Here is a 22,025-nt window from a genome sequence, read left to right as displayed (position 1 = left end):
GATTCTATCATCTCTGTCCTTCCTGGGTTTATTTCTTGAGGTTAGTTTTTCTCCTCATGAGAGTTTTGAGTCATCCTTTTCTGCTTCTTAGAAACTTTGCTTTTGGATGTCAGACTTGGTGGTAGATGCTGAATTTTTTGTATTCCCTTTGATAGTTTTGAGCTTTGTTCTGAGACAGTGGAGTTGCTTGGAAGCAGTTCTCTCAGTGCCTGTCTTTATGCTTTGCTAGGCAGGACGAGAACAGCCTTTAACATTATTCCTGCTGAATTAGTTGATGGCCTGTACATTTTAGGTTTTTGGGAATGTGAACTATTCCAACCTTTGTATAAATTCCGGATTGATTTCACCTGTTCTCATTCGGCGACTGTGAGCCAGTGAGACAGTGTTTCTCCACCTGCTCATCAGCTCTCAGCTAAAAAGACTGAGGGTGACTCTCTCCAGACTTCCAGCTCTCCGTCTAAGGCACTGTGCTCTGTGAGTTTAGACTGTTTTGGCCTCTGAATTCTCAGCCCAGGTCATCACTGGGTTCTAGGTTCTTTCTTCTTGTATTGAGGCCTACGAATTCTCAGATACAAACTGGGGTAAGTATTTGTTTCTTGTTCTTTGTGTCCCTTCCTTCAGGTGTCACTATTTTCTACTGCCTGTTGTCCAATGTCTGAAACCACTGTTTCTGGTTTCTTACTTGTTTAAGATAAATACAGTTCCTGTTGTAGTCTATCATTGCTGGGAAGTGGGAAAGTTTAGAATTTTTTCATAAAATAAACGGTAAAATGGTATGTCAGGAGTCTCCAATTTCACAGGATTTGGCAAGTACTCAGCCTGTAGTTGTACTCATGGCTAAGCTTTTATACAGGCTACAAAGCAATATCAGCAAAGGGAAAAAGCACACACTGGAACCCAGAAGCAAGCTTCCGATAGTCCTCCCCTAGTGGACTCATAGGACATGCTTTTTTCTTTCTTTTTTTTGGTTGTAGTTTGGCTGGGGCCAGGTTCGAACCTGCTAACCTTGGTATATGCAGCTGGCACCCTACTCACTGAGCCACAGGCGCCGGCCAATAGGACATGCTTAATTCCTCCAGCAGTGAGTTCTAATAACACATGAAATGTGTATAAGGGAAGCTCACCTCAGCCCAGGAATCTGAGGTTTTTGTTGAATCGGCCATGTAGAAAATTGCAGACTCCTAGAAAGAAAAAATTTCTCCCCCTGTATCCTTCTGTATTTTTCTCTGTATAGAAGCATTGAAAGGGAATGGTGGAAACCCTCCTGAAATCTGAGTTCCCAGTGACAGCCAAATAAGCAGACCTTTCTAAGAGCAGCAGTCTCAGATCTGCAGTGTTAACTCATTTCTGCACAGATGAGAGCTGAATGAAGGCTTTGGCAGTAGAAGTAATGAGACATGTAGACTTGGCCCTGTGGCTCATGCCTGTGATTATAACACTGTGGGAGGCCAAGTCAGGAGGATCACTTAAGGTTAGGAGTTTGAAACCAGTGTGAACAAGAGTGAGACTCCATCTCTCCTAAAAATAGAAAAATGAACTGGGTGTTGTGGCAGGTGCCTGTGGTCCCAGCTACTTGGGAGGTGAGGCAGGAGGATTGCTTGAACCCAGTCTGGAGCAACAGAATAAGACTCTCTCTCTCAAAAAAAAAAAGCCTCGCATGAGTCTTTCTATATTTTTCTCTGTATGAAAACAGACACCTGTAAAAGGCATTTAAAGTTTTTTTTCTCCCCAAAAACAAAATGTGATACAGTCTTTAGTCTTCATTTTTCACTTAACAATACTGCCTGGTTACCCTCTTGTTTCACTGATACAAATCTAATTGCTTTAATATCTGGAGAGAAGATGACGTGGTACATGAGTATACCATAATTTCTCAATCACTCCCTTATTGATGGACTCAGATTGTTAATAAATTTTTGCCATGACCAAAAAATCCAAAGTGCTGCATTAAATATTATGTACATATATCTGCATACTAGTTTTTCTCTCCTTAATGGCTAGAACCTAAGAAAGTGATTTCTGTTTCAAAGGGTATGTGTATTCTTTAATAGCGACGACCATGTTATTTTCCAAAAGCAGCTGTTATTAGCTCATACTTAGACTGGCAATTCACACTTCTACCAGCAATGTATGGAAGTACTCCTTTGCCTGCAGAATTGTAGGTCCTGGACATTATAATGCTTTTTGATTTTGGCTTAGCTGATACATGATAAATGTCTCTCAATGAATGTTTTATAATTTTCATCTTTCTAACTATCAAGCAGCGTTAGAACACATATTTATAAGCTTATTGGACATTTAAAAAATTAATTTGTAAGGTAGTATATGTTAGGGATATTTATTTTTAAAGTTATAAGCATTCACCAATGGGCACCCAACCAAGTTTTTTCTTTTTAAACCTTGTAAAAAGCTGAGAGGGAAATCTTAAGGGAAAGATCCTGGGGAGTTAGTTACTGAAAGGAATCAGTGAAGGAAAAGGAGAAGAGATGGAGTCTCAAGGCCATAGAAGAAGGTTTTTTGTTTTTACTTTTTGAATTTTGTTTTAAAATTTTTTTAAGTGACAGATGATGTGCATATTCATGTGCATGTGATGTTTTGAGAGATACAGTGTACAGTGATCAGGTGAGGGCAATGAACATATCCAGCATCTTAAACGTTTCTCACAGAAGTTTTAAGAAAGGAGAGTGTAGGCTTTCGGTGCCTGTGGCTCAAGCAGCTACAGCGCCAGCCACATAAACCTGAGCTGGCGGATTGGAATCCAGCCCAGGCCTGCCAAAACAGCAATGAGGACTGCAACCAAAAAATAGCCGGGCGTGTGGTGGGCGCCTGTAGTCCAGCTACTTGGGAGGCAGAGGCAGGAGAATCGCTTGAGCCCAGGAGTTGGAGGTTGCTGTGAGCTGTGATGCCACGGCACTCTATCTACCCAGGGTGACAGCTTGAGGCTCTGTCTCAAAAAAAAAAAAAAAAAAAGAGAGTGTAGTCAGTATTATAAGTTATAGGTATGTGGAAGTCGGGCCTGAAGAAAGAGGGTGTTTGCTGTGGTCTTTGAGAGAAGCGTTTTGATAGTACTGTTGTGAAGGAAGCCCAGACTGGAAGCTGAGAAGTTCTTGGTGCTTTCTTTTGTTTTTTAGTGTTAGGATTATATGACTGAATTATTTATCTTCCTTCAGAGTATATTTGAATTTTCATTTGAATTGATACATTGAGAATATTGGAAAATGAATTGCCTTATGTTTATGTGACACCAGGCTAAGTGATACGCTTTGCTTCTCTCCAGACTTAAATCCTCTTTGGTCATTTTCCTATTTGTTAGTTCCTAAGATGCTTAATTGGTTCCTGGGTTTTAAAGTAGCTACATATTGATAAAGTTTTGAAATGTTCACAAAGGGCCACTACCCAGGAACTTTTAGTGTTTGTTTGCACAGTTGCAAATTCCTTTTTGTTCTTGCCATAGTCTTAGTAAAAACAAGTTTTAACTAATCCCTTCAAATATGTAGGCTCTAAAACTGTATTTTGTTTTTTCTTTACTATCTTTTTTTTTTTGTTTTTTTAGAGACAGTCTCACCTTATCGCCCTCAGTAGAGTGCCGTGGCATCACACAGCTCACAGCAACCTCCAACTCCTGGGCTTAGGCGATTCTCCTGCCTCAGCCTCCCAACTAGCTGGGACTACAGGCACCCGCCACAATGTCCAGCCATTTTTTTGTTGTTGTTGTTGCAGTTTGGCTGGGGCCGGGTTTGAACCCGCCACCCTCGGTATATGGGTCCAGTGCCCTACCCGCTGAGCCACAGGCGCTGCCCAAAACTGTATTTTGTTGATTAATTTTTCTTGTTGTAGATACTGAAAAATAATAGGCTTTGGTAACTTGGCATTATTTATAAAAATATGTGCGAAATTTAAAGCTTTTGTATGACTGGAAGTGATTTTCCCCCCCTCTACCCCCCAAACTACTAAATATTCAAAATGTAATCAATGTAATTACAATCCATTACCCCAGCATTAATGGAGCCAAGCTATTCTTTTGTTTGATGTCAAGTCAAATAGTATATATATTTTAAAATCCCTCTAACGGTACATTCAGTATAGTTATTGAAACCGTCATCTGTCTTGTGCTCTTCACAGTCCTGTTGTACTATAGCAACTTTAGAATTGGCTAAGTGGGTAGGAGAAAACTAGAGTACTGATTGACATTGAATCACAGGTCAATTGTGTCCTTGCCAATAAGAGTTAATTACCTGCAACTCTTATAATTATTAGCACACAAGAGATTCACCAAAAGCTACTCCTTGCCAAAAATAATGATTCCGAGGTAGTCAGACATCTAAGACTTTAAAGAATATTACCATTAGATATCCTAGTTGCTTTAGGTAAACCTGAAGAAAATTTGGATTATACTCTGTATATTCATTGGAATACATTATTGGAATACAAATTTTGGAACAGTTACCTACCTTTAGTAAAACCTGCTTAAAAGAGAGGTAGGTAAGAAGCAGTAGTTTCTAGCATGTGGTCTGCAACCTGTTTTGGCCCACATTTATTTTTTAAGCAACCCCACAACAGTTTTGGAAAACACAGTTTTCTTCGTCTTTTGGAAGTAGTATTTAAGTGGCAAGCCAGTATTTCTGTAAATAGATAAGCTCATGAATTAGTCATTGAACACTGATAAAGTACAATGCCTTCCTGGAGTTTTCCTTTTTTTTTTTTTTTTTGTAGAGACAGAGTCTCACTTTATGGCCCTCGGTAGAGTGCTGTGGCCTCACACAGCTCACAGCAACCTCCAACTCCTGGGCTTAAGCGATTCTCTTGCCTCAGCCTCCCAAGTAGCTGGGACTACAGGCGCCCGCCACAACACCCGGCTATTTTTTGGTTGCAGTTTGGCCGGGGCCGGGTTTGAACCCGCCACCCTCATTATATGGGGCTGGCACCCTACCGACTGAGCCATAGGCGCCGCCCCCTGGAGTTTTCCCTTTTATAAATTGTTAACATATATAGGCAAAGTCACCTGTAGAAAAACTATTTAAATTCTCTACTGCTTAATGAGGGTGAGATTATTGAAGATCATTAGGGCATTTTTACTTTTAAACTTTTTAAAGATGGCTAATTATATGGGCATTGTAAAGGGCATTTAGATCTATTAAGTTAGTGAAAAATTCAGGGTAAGATGCTGTTTAGTATGATTAAATAAGACTTTTCTTTCCTCCTCACTATACCAGTAGTTGAAGTTCAAATGACAGAAAGGGCAGGATGCATTTTATGTGTTACTGAAATTCCACTACTGGGAATATTAAGTCACTTTTAAGAGACAAAGTAGCCCTGACACTAGGTCAGAATTTGGCTATGAATATAAAACACCTAAAAGAGAAATGCCTCACACTTTGCTTGGAGGCATATAAGCCTTTGTAAGTACATAGAAACTCAGTTCTGTGATGAACAGAGATTTTCTGACCCAGTGGCAATAGTTTGTTTGAACTTAGCAAGTAGGGGGTCTGTACTGTTAAAGTGCTGTTGCCTCTTCCATGTTGGGGAAAAACCCAAGTTTTTTTGTTTGTTGTTTTGTTTTGTTTGAGACATAGTCTCACTTTGTCACCCTTGGTAGAGTGCAGTGACATCACAGTTCACAGCAACCTCAACCTTGGGCTCATGCCTTGCCTCTCAACCTTGCCTCAGCCTCCCAAGTAGCTGGGACTACAGGTGCCTGCCACAACACCAGGCTATATTTTAGAGACGGGGTCTCGCTCTGGCTGAGATTGGTCTCGAACTTGTGAGCTCAGACAGTCCACCTGCCTGGGCCTCCCAGGTGCTAGGATTACAGGTGTGAGCCGCTGCGCCCAGCTCAAAAACTCAGGTTTTTGATCCTAAAGCTCATAGGACCAAACTAGACCAAATAGCCCTATTGCAGTCACCAAGTTTAATGTCAGATTTTAAGGTCCTCTTTTTCAGTCATTGAGTAAGGCTCCTCACCTCTCCAGAATTGAGTTCTAGAATTGTGTGTTTGCTCTTAATTGCTTACTAATCATTGTTGAAAAGGAGCTAGGGGCTCAGGCAAAAGAAGTAATGAGAATGTCATCAGTTAGTGGCTTTCAGATGTCTGTGTCTTGTGTATTCTATTGTTTTCTGTTGGTGATTTGAACTTCATTTCTGCCTTCATACATGTAAGCCGAGCTCCTTGCTAGATGGCCACAGCATCTACTGTGCTTATTTTCCTTGCTTGACACCGTATTCTTTTTTGTTGTTTTGTTTGTTTGGTTTAGAAATGAGTTGTCACTATGTTGCCCATGTGCACCTTGACCTGGGCTCAAATGCTCCTCCTGACTTAGCCTTCTGAGTGGCTAAGACTACAGGTGCACATCACTGCTCTCAGTACTTGACACCATATATGTATGTGTATATATATATATTTATTTATTTTTGAAACAGTCTCATTATATTGCCCTCAGAGAGCTGTGGCATCACCTCAAACTCTTGGGCTAAAGCAATTCTCTTGCCTCAGCCTCCCAAGTAGCTGGGATTACAGGCACCCACCACAACACCCAGCTATTTATTTTTGTTGCAGTTGTCATTGTTGTTTAGCAGGCCCGGTCGGGTTTGAGCCCTAGCCTGCCTGCCTCAGTGTACGTGGTCAGTGCCCTAACCACTGAGCTACAGACAATGAGCCGTGACACCATATTCTTGATGCTATTCTGTTTCACATTGGAGAAGAGAAAGTTGAATATGTCTCATTCAACTTTGTCTTAAATATTATGTAAAATAAAGTATTTTGTGATTTTTTTTTTTAACCACAATTTCATAGGCAATACAGGTCAAATACAATTGTGTTTGTATGAGTTCTTAAAGATCATGCAGAAACATTTTACAAAGAGAAGAAAATTTGGGGAAGGATTGAAAGGGATTGGGAAGCATATATGTATATACCAAAGGCAAATTGAAGAGAGGATCAGTTGATAAAGTTTATAACTGGTTAAGAAGGTAAGCTTTTAGATAGAGCTCATTTAACTCAAGGTTCTACATTTTATTTATGTTTTATATGCTGTGTGATCATGGCAAGTTAATTAACATTTGACTGTCCATTTTTAGTATATACAATGGAAATATCTAAGTGGCTCTGATGCTTTGTCAATGCTATGAAATGTGTCTTTTTGTAGTAGGCCCTATCTCTGTCTCTAAAGAAGCTTTGAAAGGTTCTGAAAGGATTATTTACAAATATGGTAGAATTTTTGTAAGTTGACTACCCAAGGGACTATAATAAACTGATCAACATACGGAGGTGGTCAACATAGGAAACTAGGCCTGCTGTACTGACACATGTCTGGTCTATGAAAATTAGGTTAACAAGGTGGTCAGTGTAGGGAGATGGTCTGTTATGGAGGGTCTACTGTATTTTCATTTCCAGACCATTCGTGCGGTGCTAACATTGCTATATGAAATTTATAAAAATATTGTTAGAGTTGCCCAGATTTTGTAGACTCTTCCATCTATGATAGGGATAGAATGTCAAGGTTCCTTCATGATTTGGCAACATTTTTTCTTTCAAATTCTGTTACCTACTTGAAAAACCTCACTTAAAAGCTGCAAACAGCCCTTGCAGGAGATGGTTTCTTCAAACCTGTTATTCAAACAGGAAGAAAGGTGTAAATGAAATGATATAAAGCAAACAATTATCTTCTCAAGTCTGTTTCCTCAAAACCTCTTTTGGTTGTGGGCAGACAAGAAGGCAAGAATTAATTTAATTTATCCAAGGCTTGTAGCCAAACTGCTTGGGTTCAAAATGGCTGCACTGTTTTATTAGTGGTCAGAACTTGGAACTTTTATTTTTACTTTTTTAATTGTGGACTGTATTTATGTAAAGGAGTGTTGAAGTTTTAGAGGAGTATCTAAAACTTAAATGTACTGTATAAAAAAGGAAACAATACCTCTTACCCTCCACTGAGACTAAGAAATTTTCTCCCTTATATTCAGATTCCAGTTCTGGGATAAATGTTAGGTGTCGTTTCTCTTCAATTTTCTCTCTTAAAGTTCTTCAGTGTTTGTTTTTTGTGGCATTCACATTTTTGGAGTCTACTGGCATAGTCCTCATGATGATCCCCCCCACCCCCCAGCCCCATTAGCTTCATGTTATGTATCCCACACTGGAATACCATGGTGACAGTCTGTTTCCTTCGGAAGTTATCAGTATCTGCTAAAGGTGTGTTAATTTTGATCATCCAGTCAAGGTGTTCAATTTCTTTTTTATGTAGTTACAGTTTTTCCCATTACAAGTAACAAGCAGCCTGTGGGCAGTCACTTTGAGACCATGCAAATCCTGCTCCTTCAAACTTGAACTCCAAATGTAGGGGTGGTTCTTTAATTATTCTTGCCTAAATTGGTCTTTATTTTGAAGATTCAGATGGGTTCAGATAGGATTCAGATAGGTGACAATTACCTTGTCCTGAAAATTCAAATTCATTTTGCAAGTATTTATATGCTTATTTAAGAGTTTGATCTGAAGATATTATATAAAATAATAGTGCAATTTACCTTAAAATGTTTTATAAATCTCTGGGTTCATTTTCAATCCTTTGCTGCCCTCTGCAGGTCTATGAATATAAATCTTTGGAGTAAGGTAAGTGTTCTTAGTATTGCAAATCATAAGGTGGTGTGTAAAAAACTAAAAACAAAAGTTCTAATAACATCACACGTTTAGGATGTACTATCATAAGTTTATGAATTTAGAATCTTGAAATTGGTAGTTTTAAAAAAGTATGAAATTTCTTTTTGAAGCAGTCCTTGACTTAGTCCTAAATTCTTAATAAGGTGTTTAACTTTTCCAAATGAAAGCTGTTACAGTTATTATAGTGACATTTCACCATACAGATTTAATAATCAATTTTCTTAATGTACATGTGTTTATAGATATGAATGATGCAGAGACCAAGTTTATACTCTTACCTTTTTATGAAATTAACTGTTTTTATGCAGAAAGTACAATTATAGTGAATTGTATGAAAGATTTTTAGCTTAATAAAATCATAATGCACATTTATCACCTAGAATCCCCAATTTAAGTATTTTTTAAATGTTAATTTCTATTTCTAGTATTACTTGAACTGCCATTTGAACTAGATAGTCAATTCTAGTATATAGTTAGGGATACTTATGTCTGGAAATAATTATTTTTTTGATTAGAGATATTTTTATTATTTTTTCATTAAATGTACTTTTTTCCAAAGTTTGGTATGAAATGTGACTGTCTTACATCTAATGCGCAGCTACAACTTCTGGTAGAGTTTATTGTCTTCTGTGTTGTATTTTTTTATTTATTTAATTTAATTTTCTTTCCCAAAGGTACATGTTAGATTCAGCTATATGTGTATTTTTTTTTTTTGGTAGAGACAGAGTCTCACTTTACTGCCATTGGTAGAGTGCTGTGGCGTCACACGGCTCACAGCAACCTCCAGCTCTTGGGCTTCCGCGATTCTCTTGCCTCAGCCTCCCGAGCAGCTGGGACTACAGGTGCCCACCACAACGCCTGGCTATTTTTTTGTTTTTGTTGCAGTTTGGCTGGGGTTGGGTTTGAACCCACCACCTTTGGCATATGGGGCCGGCGCCCTACTCACTGAGCCACAGGCGCCGCCCTATATGTGTACTTTTTAAAGAACAGTTTGTAGGTGAGGTTGCTTTGTTTTGCTTTTCTTTCTTTCTTTCTTTCTTTCTTTTTTTTTTTTTCAGTTTTTGGCTGGGGCTGGGTTTGAACCTGCCACCTCCGGCATGTGGGGTTGGCGCCCTACCCTTTTGAGCCACAGGCACTGCCTGCACTGCCTGTTTTGCTTTTCTTTTGAACAATTCTTGTTTCTACTTTAGATGCCTTTTGAATTGCCATTAACTGCAGTATGATTTTCATGGTAGCATATGACCAGTTCTGTCTACTTTTCCATAGTAGCAAATAAATAGTAGAAATTACTGTAGTACGAGTCGTTAACACTTATACCAGACACTATTTTAAGAGCAAATAAGCATAGTTTTAGAGTACACATAAAGTATTTCAGAATTCCTAACCTTTGTCACTTTGGACAAATATGTTTTTCTGTTCTTATTGTCTTCAGCCTAAGGATACACAGTCAAATACTGTATTTAAAGTTATAAGTCAATATATAATTTGTGTAATCGTTTTTATTATAAGATCAATTTGAATTTTTTAAGTTAAAGTTTTGCTGTTAGATTTAATTTTGAAAAATAAGTGTTATGTATGTCTTAGTGTTTGTGAATTCAATTGGTAAGAATCCATGAGAACAAACACGTTAGATCTTTTGACCTTTTTGATTTAGAGCCATTAAAATGAATGGAAAATTGTCAATGAAATAACTAAAAAACAGGTTATTTAGTGGTTTGATGGTTTAAGATATTTTACATTATTATTGCAGAAAAGCTTTATTTAAATGGAGGAAACTTGTCCACGTTCAGCAAGACCAAAAACAATATTATGGGAAGTAGTGTTGGTTGATAATTCCTATCAGCTACTTGCAATTTCTTTTTTTTTTTTTTTTTTTTTTTTTTTGTGGTTTTCAGCCAGGGCTGGGCTTGAACCCGCCACCTCTGGCATATGGGACTGGCGCCCTACCCCTTTGAGCCACAGGCGCCACCCTACTTTCAATTTCTTTTTTTTTTTTTTTGGCCGGGGCTGGGCTTGAACCCGCCACCTCCAGCATATGGGACCGGCGCCCTACACGTTGAGCCACAGGCGCCGCCCTACTTTCAATTTCTAACAATTCATTTAAAGTGATGTTTACATATTACTCTATAAATCAGTTTAGAAGCTTTCTTTGTAACATTTCAGAAAACACTGCAGTTTTCCTTCAACATTTTTTTTTTTTAAGGAGAAACCTATTATTTAAAAAACAAAATAATCTCCTTGGTGTGTGGGGGTGTTGTTGAATTACTGTGATATAGAGTATCTTATTGGGGAGAGGCTTTATTATTTTAAGAATTCAATTTCAGGTTGTATTTCTTCTTGTTTGCTTCTCTTGCTGCAATGCACGAATTTTCTGTCTTACCAGATAACAGAATTGTTGTACAAGGATGGACGTTATTGCCAGGAACATCTAGGACCAACGGGTACTGTTTCAATTTTGATGATTGTAACTTATCCACAAATCCATTCTTCTGTGTAATGGTGGGCTAGAAGGATTATAGCAGTAAACATTTATTTTGAAAGTGAAATTTTAAAACATTTGGTTATAAATGTTAATACTGATAACCACAACATGTTGAGATTTGAGATAGTTGCTTTTATTACTATGTTTTCAAGGCACGGTTGGGAAGCTTTTTCTTTTCAAATATTGAGGAACTGTTTCTTATCGCACCTTTGGAAATAGTCTTCAAAATCAGTGATTCTTAGTATTTATGTGGTTTTAATGTTTTGGAGATGTAGTTAATTTTTGTCTTTTTTTTTTTGCCGGGGCTAGGTTTGAACCCGCCACCTCCGGCATATGGGAGCGGCGCCCTACTCCTTGAGCCACAGGCGCCGCCCAAGATGTAGTTAATTTTAAATATACAAAGTAGGAAAATAGTCTTGTAGTTTTTCCCACTTAAATTTAGTTTATTACCCAAAATGCTTTACTTTGACATTTAAGGATTTTCATTTTTCATGTAATGAGGCTTAGAATATGTAGTTTTCTATAAGAAGTACCCTTTCAGAAAGTTCAAATTTTCTATCCTAGGTATCAACACATGGCCCTATGTATTTCATGCTTGAATGCATAGGAAAATTACTGTTGTTACAAAACATCTTTGTTAATCTTGGTTTTTCATTGGCTAATAGGTAGCTCTCCACAGGATTACTATATCTGCTTATTAAAATTATTTAACTTTCTATACTCAACCTTTAAAAATTCTTTCTAATCTTACGTGCTTCTCTAAATATTGTCCACAAAAAAACTAGTATAGACATATGTACAAGACATTTATTTATTCTTACTACTTGCAATTTGGACAGGAGAGGGGTAAGGCCTTGGGCAGGACCATTTCTGTCACAGAGCGGTAGAAAAAAAATAGACTGAAGTAAGATTCAGTACTGAAAAGCTGTCACTCGGTCTGAAAATAATTAATATTCCTTTCACTCACCAGTTAGATATGTGCTCCCAAACCACATAATCTCTATGCCTCAGTGATCATTGTTGCCATTTCAGAGCCTCTCATCAGGGTGACATCTCACACCAAAATGATTTCTTATAAATTAATCTTGATAACATGACAGTCTCGGTAATTTTAGTGGAATGCTTTCTCTTGTTTTTTTCCACAGAAGCTGTTGGCTATTTTCTTTATAACTTGATTGACAGCATGAGTGACTCAGAGGTACAGGCCAAGGAGGAGCATTTGAGACAATACTTCCATCAGCTAAAGGAGATGGTACCATTTCATTTTTTGCTATATAATGCCTGTCCTGCCTGACATGTATCTATTAGATTTGAAATTGCTGCTTTTAAGTACAAGCAGACCACTTCTCAATGACATGCAAGAGTTGGAGATTTAAATTATGTCTGAGATAATTTCTGTTAGACAAATTTCAGTTTAGTTGTCTAAAAAAACTCAGGGGTGTCCCCCCACTTTTCTTCTCACAGAATGTGAAAATTCCTGAAAATATCTACAGAGGCATTCGTAATCTACTGGATAGCTACCATGTTCCTGAATTAATTAAGGTGTGTGTGAAATAGTAATCAGCTTTATAAAATGGGTAATTTATATATAAAAGCATGTTGAAATTTTATTTAAATATGATGCTTTTGATCAAAAAATGTTATTTCAGTGACCAATAAAACAAAGCTTCTCCTTGATTGTTAGTAAATGCTATTTATATATTGAAGAATACATTTAAAACATTAATTATATGATTAATAAAGTATAAATAAAATTAATGCATAATTTTGAAAAGATGGAAAAGTAGCATTAAAATGAGGTGAGACTTCCAAAATTTTATTTTGAAATTCACTAATATATTTTCCCATGTTTTCTAATTGTATGATAATTTAAATCCCAATTTTAGGATGTTAATGTGTTGGTTGACAGAGAGAAGATAGACTATCGAAAAGTAAGTAGACTTTTGAAGTGGATTCTAAATGCTAAAATAACCATATTTAATGATAATTCTAGCCTGTGTCTTTATAAAAGCAGTGGTTCCTAACATATTTTTATCATCTTTATACCATTAGGAAGTTGGTAAAAACCCATCTCAGAAAAATTGGCACATCTAACAAATTTGCGTATAGTCTCAGGAGGTTCATAAACCCCTTGAGTCTACACATGGAACCCCCAACTAATATTCCTGGTAGTATAGATGACATTTAGGAAAGCAGAAAGTAAAGTCAGTTTAAGGGGAAGAATGAAAAGGCATGCATTTTCTTTTTTTTAGTGAACTTTTTTCTTCTTTTTTCCTTTCCATTTCTATAGACTATGCAACTTAAATCATCTGATTTGGAGTCTACACTTGAAAAACTAAAAGCTGAAAATCAACCTATAGGAGATGTCTTAAAGCAACTCATATTAATGCTTTGTTCAGAAGAGGTAATATTTGTTTAAATATTTTAATATATTATTAAGGTAAAAATTTCTTTATAGATAACAGTAAGCAAAACCAAAAATAGTATTTATTATTTTTACAATTGATTATTTTATGTCATGCTTGTAAAGAATGCAATTAAATGAAAGGTTAACTAATTTCAGCTACACCTTGAATGGCATGTTTTCGGGTTGCTGTAGTTTGTTTACAATAATCTGCAAAGTGAATGATAGTAACAACCGTGATAGGTTTATCATACATGCCAAATGTCCTTTCAAGCCATGGCTCCGGTCTCTTATATCTAGATTGTCAAGCAACTGATACATGCAGTAGTCATTTGCAAGTCAAATATTACTAGGTTGTTAATGCAGGGATTGAAATTCCATTTTCCTGCTGGAAAAAAGCTCTTTCTGAGATAAAGGGTCTCTTGCCTTTTTTCAGCAGGCGTCCAGCTGTACTTTGTGTTCATTTTAGTGTATGTCTGCAATTTGTGGGATGTCACTATAGACTTTTTTTTTCAGTTTTCTAGTTCAATGTGATTTGGTCATAAGCCTGTGGTTTTAGGGGAAAAAATGTTATAACTAACCCTGAGATTGTAATACGATGCTGTTAAATTCTAAAATATTTCTTCACATTTCTTGGACGCTAAACTAGACTGAGGGAACTTTTCAGTGATACATAGTTCTGTGTTTGGAAATTGGACTGTGAGTAGGGGTCGATTTGGGAATTATTTAATCTTTAAATCTATTTTTTAATAATACCATACCAAAACCCAAAACAACAAACTTGGTATAAATAATGTTCTCTTTTCTATTACAAATAACTCATCTTTTAACCTTTACATATATATCTGACTTGTCTGCTTTTTAAAAGGTGAATGAAAATACCAAAGGACAGGGTCAATTTGATAACATGAAACCATTTATTTTAAAAGTACTATGAACTTTTTCTGAACTCTAAACATTAAAACTAAATTTCTGACATTTTTACCTTTACATTGGTTACTTCTTTTTTACTTTTCTTTTATTTTAGAATATGCAAAAAGCCCTTGAATTGAAAGCAAAATATGAATCGGACATGGTTATTGGTGGCTATGCAGCTTTAATAAATTTGTGTTGTCGACATGATAATGCAGAAGAAGCATTGAACTTGAAACAAGAATTGTGAGTACCTTGCCACTGAAACAAGTCATCAACATTTATTCTGAAATATAGCCGTTTGATAGCTTACCTAGATTCAATATTACTCTCTTACATAATGTGATTTTTAAAAATTCTTGTGTTGTCAGTGTTTCTGAAATTTCATAGTATATCTTGGATTAATTGCGGCTTATTTTCATCAGGGTGTCTTTGTTTAGTGTGATAAAGACCTCTCTAGTCCTTAAAGCTAAAGTTTTTTTCATTAATTAACATTTGCATATCACAACAGTGGTGATGGAAACTGTTACCCAGTTTCATAACATTTTCTTTTCTGTATTGTAGTGTAAACAGAATTTTGTCTGTTTCTCAGATATTTTTGGTTTCCGAATCTGATAGTTTTACCAGATAAAATGTGTCTTGGGGTATTTCAGTGTTGGTGATAAAGGTTAGAAACACATAAAGCCAGAGTTTCTTCCTTAGTGTCCTTTACAGATGGAGTGGTGCAATAGATGTATATACTGTTAGAAGTTTTACTTCTAGTCACTTAGAATATAATCATGTGTGCTTTTTCACGTAACTTTGAAAAGAAATCATTAAGTATAGAAGCCAATGTTAATAAGTCTGATTGATGAGCTTTTAAAAAGTGATACTTTTCTATCACAAAAGATATTGCAGTTCTTTTGCAGTTAGTTGACTTTTTAACATAATATTAATTTTTAGAGACCGTTTAGATTCATCTGCTGCCCTTGACACCAGGAAGTATGTAGAGCTCGTAAAAGTATTGGGAAAGCACGGCAAACTCCAAGGTAAGCCTCAGCACATAAAGGAAATATGTGATGCAGGTATGCTGCCACTGGAATAACATGTGAATTGATATTAATGGTATATCATGTCATGCAAAGTGCTTGAACACTTTGCATACGAATTTGCATGTGAATCCAACCAGAGCTGTATGGACAGTGTAGCCCATTAGTTTTAATGGAGTGGCAAGCTTGTCATTTACATTTGCACAGCTCAGTGCTTTTTGCATTTCTGCAGCTAGTTTTTATTAGCATTGCTGTTTGGATTGAGTTTGAAGATCATGACTTATGGCACAATTTGCTTATGTGCCTGCACTAATGGCTTTGTTTTTGGTTAAGAAGGTCTGAAGGCTGAACAGAAAACCTGTAAACATAACCTTCTATATATGATCTGAATTTTGCAGGATTCTTTGTCTTAGTATTTTATCTTAATATTAACAAAATACATAATTTAATTACTTAGTAGTTTATGAGAAAAGCAAAGCTGATTGTATAGCTGATTATTATACTCTGATTTTCACATTGTTGAGATAATGGTAAGCCTAATATTATTATTAATAATTGCACTTGATAATATATTTTTACTATTCGTTTTTTAACTTTCTGATCTGTCTGTATTTTGTAACTTCCTTTTTAGCCTTTTTTCTCTTTCCTTTCTAGAAAAGACTTTTAATTTAATATAGAGAAAACCGTATGGGGAAAATATTTGATTACAACGTTTTTTTCCCCTTTAGGAAGTCTTTCTCTTTATAAGGATTAGCATTTTTTTGAATCATTTTTTGGCCCAAACATTTTGTCTGTGTAATAACTAAGAACAGTACTATAAAAACGCACTTATTTCATATCCTAAAATGTTTGTTTCTGCCTTCCTAATGAAGCTTAATGAATCTAATGTATTAACATGCAGTCTTTTGGAAAGCTTTCATTGGCTCTGCTTGGCTAATTAGTATCGACATAGCAAACAGGCCCTATCGGTATCAGACCATTAGTCTGGCTGTATATACAGTGTAAACACATCTTTATTATCTGGCCTCCTGACAAGCCATCTGCTGAAGAAACAATGGTGTGATTTAGCAGATGTTAGCTCTGAACGATAAAAGCATCCATTTAGGAGGATCTTACAGCTATAGGGCAGACCGTACAGGGTTATGTGGTGCAGAGTGGGCACACAGTCCCTATCTATAATTTGTAGTCAAAGTTGCAGGGAAATGATAAAACCATGCTATTGTGGATTTATAATTGTAGTCTCGTTTAGAAATGCAAGTAGTAATTAACTTGAAATCGGCATTATACACTAGAATTTACATTCCTGCTGGGCTTGAAATGCTGTTTTAATAGCAGTTTGTTTTCCCTACATGAAATTACCTAAGGGTCTTTTGTGTTACTTCATTGTAGATGCTATTAACATTCTAAAGGAGATGAAAGAGAAGGATGTTCTTATCAAAGATACAACAGTCACGGCCTTTTTCCACATCCTAAATGGTGCAGCTTTAAGAGGTGAAACTGAAGCAGTAAAACAATTGCATGAAGCTTTGGTGACTCTAGGGTTACTAAAACCATCCGCCAACCTAAGTTCCCCATTGATCACTGTATACCTGGAAAAGTAAGTTAATTGAATTTTGAATTTTAAATGTTGGTATTAAAAGAATGAGTCTAATTACTTGGGTATTCTATTTTGTAAATACTCTGGGAATGGGGAAGCCTTGGAGTTCATTCATCACAGAATAAAAGGACTAATGTGGACTAGGTGACCTTTAAAATCACCAGCAACCCTTTGGTTCTTTGGCTTGCGTCTCAATGGAATGATCTCAGGTGCTTTTTCTTAGGAGCTTGCGATGATTATTATGTGAAATTGAATCTAGTTTTTCCCAGTTTTGAGCCTAATAAGCGTTAAAGAGGGATCTTCCAGGACTTTTAATTATACTTCATGACTTATTCGGGTAACAAATGTGGGAAAAGTGCTCCTTTTTTCCATAGGGTATTTTATTTGTATATACCTATATGGTTATTTTAGCTTTGATAAATGTTGCCGAAGATGTCTGTGTCTTGTGGGAAGAAGGATTTTATTGATAGGGCAAGATCTAAAATTTTCCATTTGAAATGCTCTTGTTGGAATCCAATTTAAGGCATTATTTGCAATGCAAATCATAAAATTACTCTGTTGTAATGAGTGAAACATTTCAGTAAGATGATTAAGCACCCTTTATTATCTTCTTTTCCTTTTGAATTTTTCGTTTTCTGATTTGCTTTTTTAATTTTGTAGATCTTATCTCTTTGTCATCTTTTCCATGGCTTAATGCAGTTTGTAATCTGCTTATTTTGTGATTGAGATTTCCTGATTTTAGTATGAACATTGCCCTATCCATGCCAGGAGAAAAAGAAAACATATATTTTAATGGTTCTTGTATTTTCCCCATGTTTCTGGTAGTTTTTCATTGTTTACTAAAGAGCAGAATTAATTGTATTATGGTGAGTGATTTAGTATTGAATTTGAAATGTATAATAAAAAACATCTCTTCTAACTCTGTTAGGAAATGTGTGTATGCACACATGAAATAATTCCTTTGCCCACTCATCAAAAACAATTACCAAGTTGAATGATTGACCAAATCTTAACCTCTACATTATCAGCAGTACATCCTTTAAAAGAAATAGTGATTCAGAGAATTACTGTGTTACTGAGTTTTATTCACAGCCAACTTTATATAAAAATTCTATAATTAATATGCTTCCTTTCGAATTTTTTTTTTTTTATTTTTAATTTCAGTGTGCTTGTTCATTCTTCTTTGTTTGAAGTACTCCTTTTTGGTTGATTTTCTTCTTTCTCCTGCGGTGCTGGCTGTTTTTGATGTTGTTAGTAGAGAACGGGGTCTTACTCTGGCTCACTGCTGCTCATACGGGTCTTGAACCTCTGAGCTCAGACAATCCACCCTCCTCGGCCTCCCACAGGGCTGGGACTACAGGCGTGAGCCACCACGCCCGTCCCGAATTTTTTTTTTTTGAATATTTAAAAGATCCATCTCTTTATAGTGCATGTGGAACTCTACGTAAGGATTTGAAGGAAGCGGACCCTGTGCCAAGAAGAATTAGGCCCTCCTACACTACTGGGCAAAAATAAAATAATTAACAATGAAATTGTGAAGCCATGGTAGGAGAGTATTTTTCTTATATAGGAGAAATATTTTAAAGACAGAAAACGCATAAGTTTTCTGAAAGAAGTCTGCAGATGGGGCTCACGAACCAAGGAGCCACTGTCCACTCAAGGGACAGTGGAAGCAGCATGGAATTCAGCTGCTGCCCCGAAGCTGGGTGCATCTGATTGTACAGTGCAAACACCATACACCTAGATAGGTCTATGTCTCAGTCAAATTTGGCTCTCCTTATTAATTGGGCTAAAGAATTCTAGGTTAGTAAATTTTTCTTTATGGTGTCTTATTACTTTCAGATATTTATATCTTCCATTTAATTATTGCCTTGTATTTTTATTTGCTTAGTGTGTTTTTAGTTTGTTTGATTTTTTTTGATAGTTTGTTTGGTTTTTTTAAACTGTTTTTGACTTTGCAAAGGCAATATCCATGACAAGATCTTTTAGTTTCACCTATCATACTAAAAAAGGTTTTGCTAACTGTTTCAGAGCCATGAGAATAATAAAAAAGAAATAAAGGAAATTTCATATTTATGAAATTACAGAAAACAGTAGTAGGATTCATAGGTGAAATGCTGGCTGGAATAAAACATTGGCTTTGAAACTTTTTTCCGAATATGTTTTCTCCAACTGATGAGAGATAGCTGACTAATTCAGAGTCATGCCAACGATGAGGATTAACTACACTACCCTGCCAAGTCTACATATATTGGATTTCATTAAATGTGTTTAATCTTCAGAAATATCATGTAATGGACCTTTGCAGATATAAGCTCACCTGAGGAGTGAGCCTTATTTATTCAAACTTGTGATAAAGTTATACAAAACATTTAAGAATGTCATAAAAAAATCTTCATCCTTTCATTTAAAGGGAACAACTTTTTGACATGTCACGGCAAAAGACTCTAAAGAGAATATTATTTTTACATTGTGATTCTGAAGCAAATTCATGGGATTGAATTCCTTAGAAAGATAATCTTTCATAGTCAATAGATCTTAATTTTGAATGTTTTCAGAATGTATGAAATATAGAAGAAATGAATATTGTATTCGTCTGTGTTACTTGGATAATGAAAAAAGCTTTATGGTTATGGAAGTAAAACATTTTTGTTTTTCTTCATTTGTCAAGGGAAATGGAAAATCTTAACAGGTTTAGAAAATTATACAGAAGTTGGTAAACCTGCTTCTGGATTATCAAAATGATATTCCTTGTATTTAACAGAAATACACAGTTTTTCCAAATTTTTATGGGTTTGATTTACATTGCAGTACAGTACATAAGCCACATATTTACAGGTAGTCTAAATATTGTTTAAAACATTTTCTTTTGTAGCTATTTTAAAATGTGCTTCTTTTATTAAAATCATTCCTATTTTAGGAATGATTTTTTCTTCATATCGAAAAAGAAAGAAATGCTTCAAATAGGTTAAAAGAGCTTTTGATTAGTCTTCATGCTATGGTGAAGGAAATGAAATTAATAAAGTCTAGGCCACCAGATTTAAGATCATAGAAATTTGGATGATGTAATTTCAGATTCACTTGTTTTATACCTGATCCATTTTTCTTTCGGTGCATGTGAAAAACAACTGAAGCTGTTTAAATAGATTATATTAGCGCAAGTGATCAAAGCAGCTTTAATTTCTGCTTTCCATTAAGGAGTTTTTGTGCTGATTTGTGCTATAATCTGTGTGTGCTCATATGCATTTCATTTAAGTGCATCATGGACTTTGTATATATAATCCTCCCAGAATTCTTGGCTAAATTAATCTTGAGGTCTTCATAAAGGTTGAAATTTCTTTAAGGAGAACCTCTAACAGTGTAGTTTTGAAACTCACTGTAACACTTCAATGTTAAATAAACAGGAAATATACGTTTTAAATGCTGATTATTCTGTCATACACACTCCCCTTCAATTTTAGCATCTTCATTTGTACTGGATACTTTTATTATTTATGGGAATGCTTGCCTTCTAGAGTAAAACTCTTCATGCGCTGAAAGGAAATTAAGGAGGTTTGGCTCTTTTACTCCATTATTGCAATTAAGAATTTAGCATCATCAGTGCCAAAGGACAAAAAGTGGTTCATTTGCCCTAGGGGGACAAGACAGTGATAAGATGATTTTTCGTCAAGGATCATTGGGTCATAATTAAGTTACATTCATGGCTATTGCTTCCTGAAGGATGATTGGTAAATGACAGGCTTCATATGCTTAGTACGGACAGTGTGCAGGAAGGTTTTTTCTCTTTCTGTCAGAAAATCCTGGTGAGCCTGATAATGTAAATGTGGCATTTTATTCTGAACAAAAGAGCAGGGAAATGAGCTATCTTGTCTAATCACTCAGTTGTTTAACACCGACTTCCAGTTTAGACTCAATTGGCTGGAAAGCACTTGACATGTGAAGTTAGTGCTGTTCCGAACGCATGTTTGAGTAAATTTTAAAGTAAGTGACAGCTAAATTGTACCTAGGGAAATTACAAAGCCTTCAACACAGTTAATTTTTTGGGGAGGATTAGTTGTAATTGCAACACCAGTCTCCTTGAAGATTCCTCATTTATAGATGATGAACAGAAAAAAACAGCTCTTTCAAGGGCTGGTTCTTTTAACAGAATAATTTTTGTGAAGATGATGGTTTCTCTTGAATTCATTCTTCCTATACTGAACATTTAGTTAAGATTTATAGAGGAGTTTGTTTTTAGAGAGTTGAGTTTGTTTTTTGTTTTTCCTTTTTTAAACTTTCCACCCTACAACTCCTCTTTTCTCCTGTGATTTAAGATTTGAGAGCTTTTCAATCAGAAAGCCCTTTAGATAAATTGCCACCTCACTAACACTTTAGATATAATGTTGAAGCACTTTATTCCAATTAAAAGTCAGTATTTGCCATCCTTTTTTCTTTTGTTGTTTAAGTATATTCTCTGCATTGGAAAGTTATTTTACCAGGAGAAAAAAGAACAGATAGTGTCACTGGTTGTTCTTATTTTAACAATTCAAGATTATATGAAACATATTCATGACTTTTAGTTGTAAGTATTGAAGAGTTTGTATTAATTAGGAGTACTTTGTTTCTACCCTGTTTCCCCAAAAATAAGACAGTGTCTTATTTTAAGGTGTGCTCCCAAAGATGCGCTAGGTCTTATTTTCAGGAGACGTCTTATCTTTCCTGTAAGTAGGTCTTATTTTCAGAGGATGTCTTATTTTCGGGAAAACAGTGTATGATGAGCCCATGCCTGCTATAAGTAACATTGTAACATACTTGAATTTCATAATGAGGACTAAAACGAGGTACTACCAGATTTGTTATGTGAGCTGCAAGCTTTGCCTTTTTGGATGTTCCTCCATGTAATGATGAAAAATTACACTTTGTAAGCTCGGCACCCATAGCTCAGTGGTTAGGATGCTGGCCACATATACGGGGGC

General features: G+C 35.9%; 1 protein-coding gene and 1 pseudogene across 1 annotated transcript in view; one reads left to right on the top strand and one right to left on the bottom strand.

The window, feature by feature from the left end:
• The window catches only part of LRPPRC (leucine rich pentatricopeptide repeat containing), a 127,146-nt gene that overhangs the window by 49,966 nt on the left and 55,155 nt on the right, over window positions 1-22,025 (top strand). The window contains exons 15-23 of the mRNA XM_053587363.1: window positions 8,572-8,599; window positions 11,031-11,088; window positions 12,275-12,381; window positions 12,594-12,671; window positions 13,016-13,060; window positions 13,420-13,533; window positions 14,561-14,691; window positions 15,388-15,473; window positions 16,863-17,070. Coding sequence (XP_053443338.1) covers window positions 8,572-8,599; window positions 11,031-11,088; window positions 12,275-12,381; window positions 12,594-12,671; window positions 13,016-13,060; window positions 13,420-13,533; window positions 14,561-14,691; window positions 15,388-15,473; window positions 16,863-17,070 — 855 coding nt within the window. The remainder of the gene's footprint in view (window positions 1-8,571; window positions 8,600-11,030; window positions 11,089-12,274; window positions 12,382-12,593; window positions 12,672-13,015; window positions 13,061-13,419; window positions 13,534-14,560; window positions 14,692-15,387; window positions 15,474-16,862; window positions 17,071-22,025) is intronic.
• Window positions 8,788-22,025, bottom strand: part of LOC128583254 (ferritin light chain-like) — a 38,733-nt pseudogene continuing 25,495 nt past the window's right edge.

This window comes from Nycticebus coucang, chromosome 4 (assembly GCF_027406575.1).
Source record: "Nycticebus coucang isolate mNycCou1 chromosome 4, mNycCou1.pri, whole genome shotgun sequence".
NCBI classification, from domain to species: Eukaryota; Metazoa; Chordata; class Mammalia; order Primates; family Lorisidae; genus Nycticebus; species Nycticebus coucang.
Note: the sequence above shows the minus strand (reverse complement) of the source record. Positions and strands in the feature narration are given on the sequence as shown.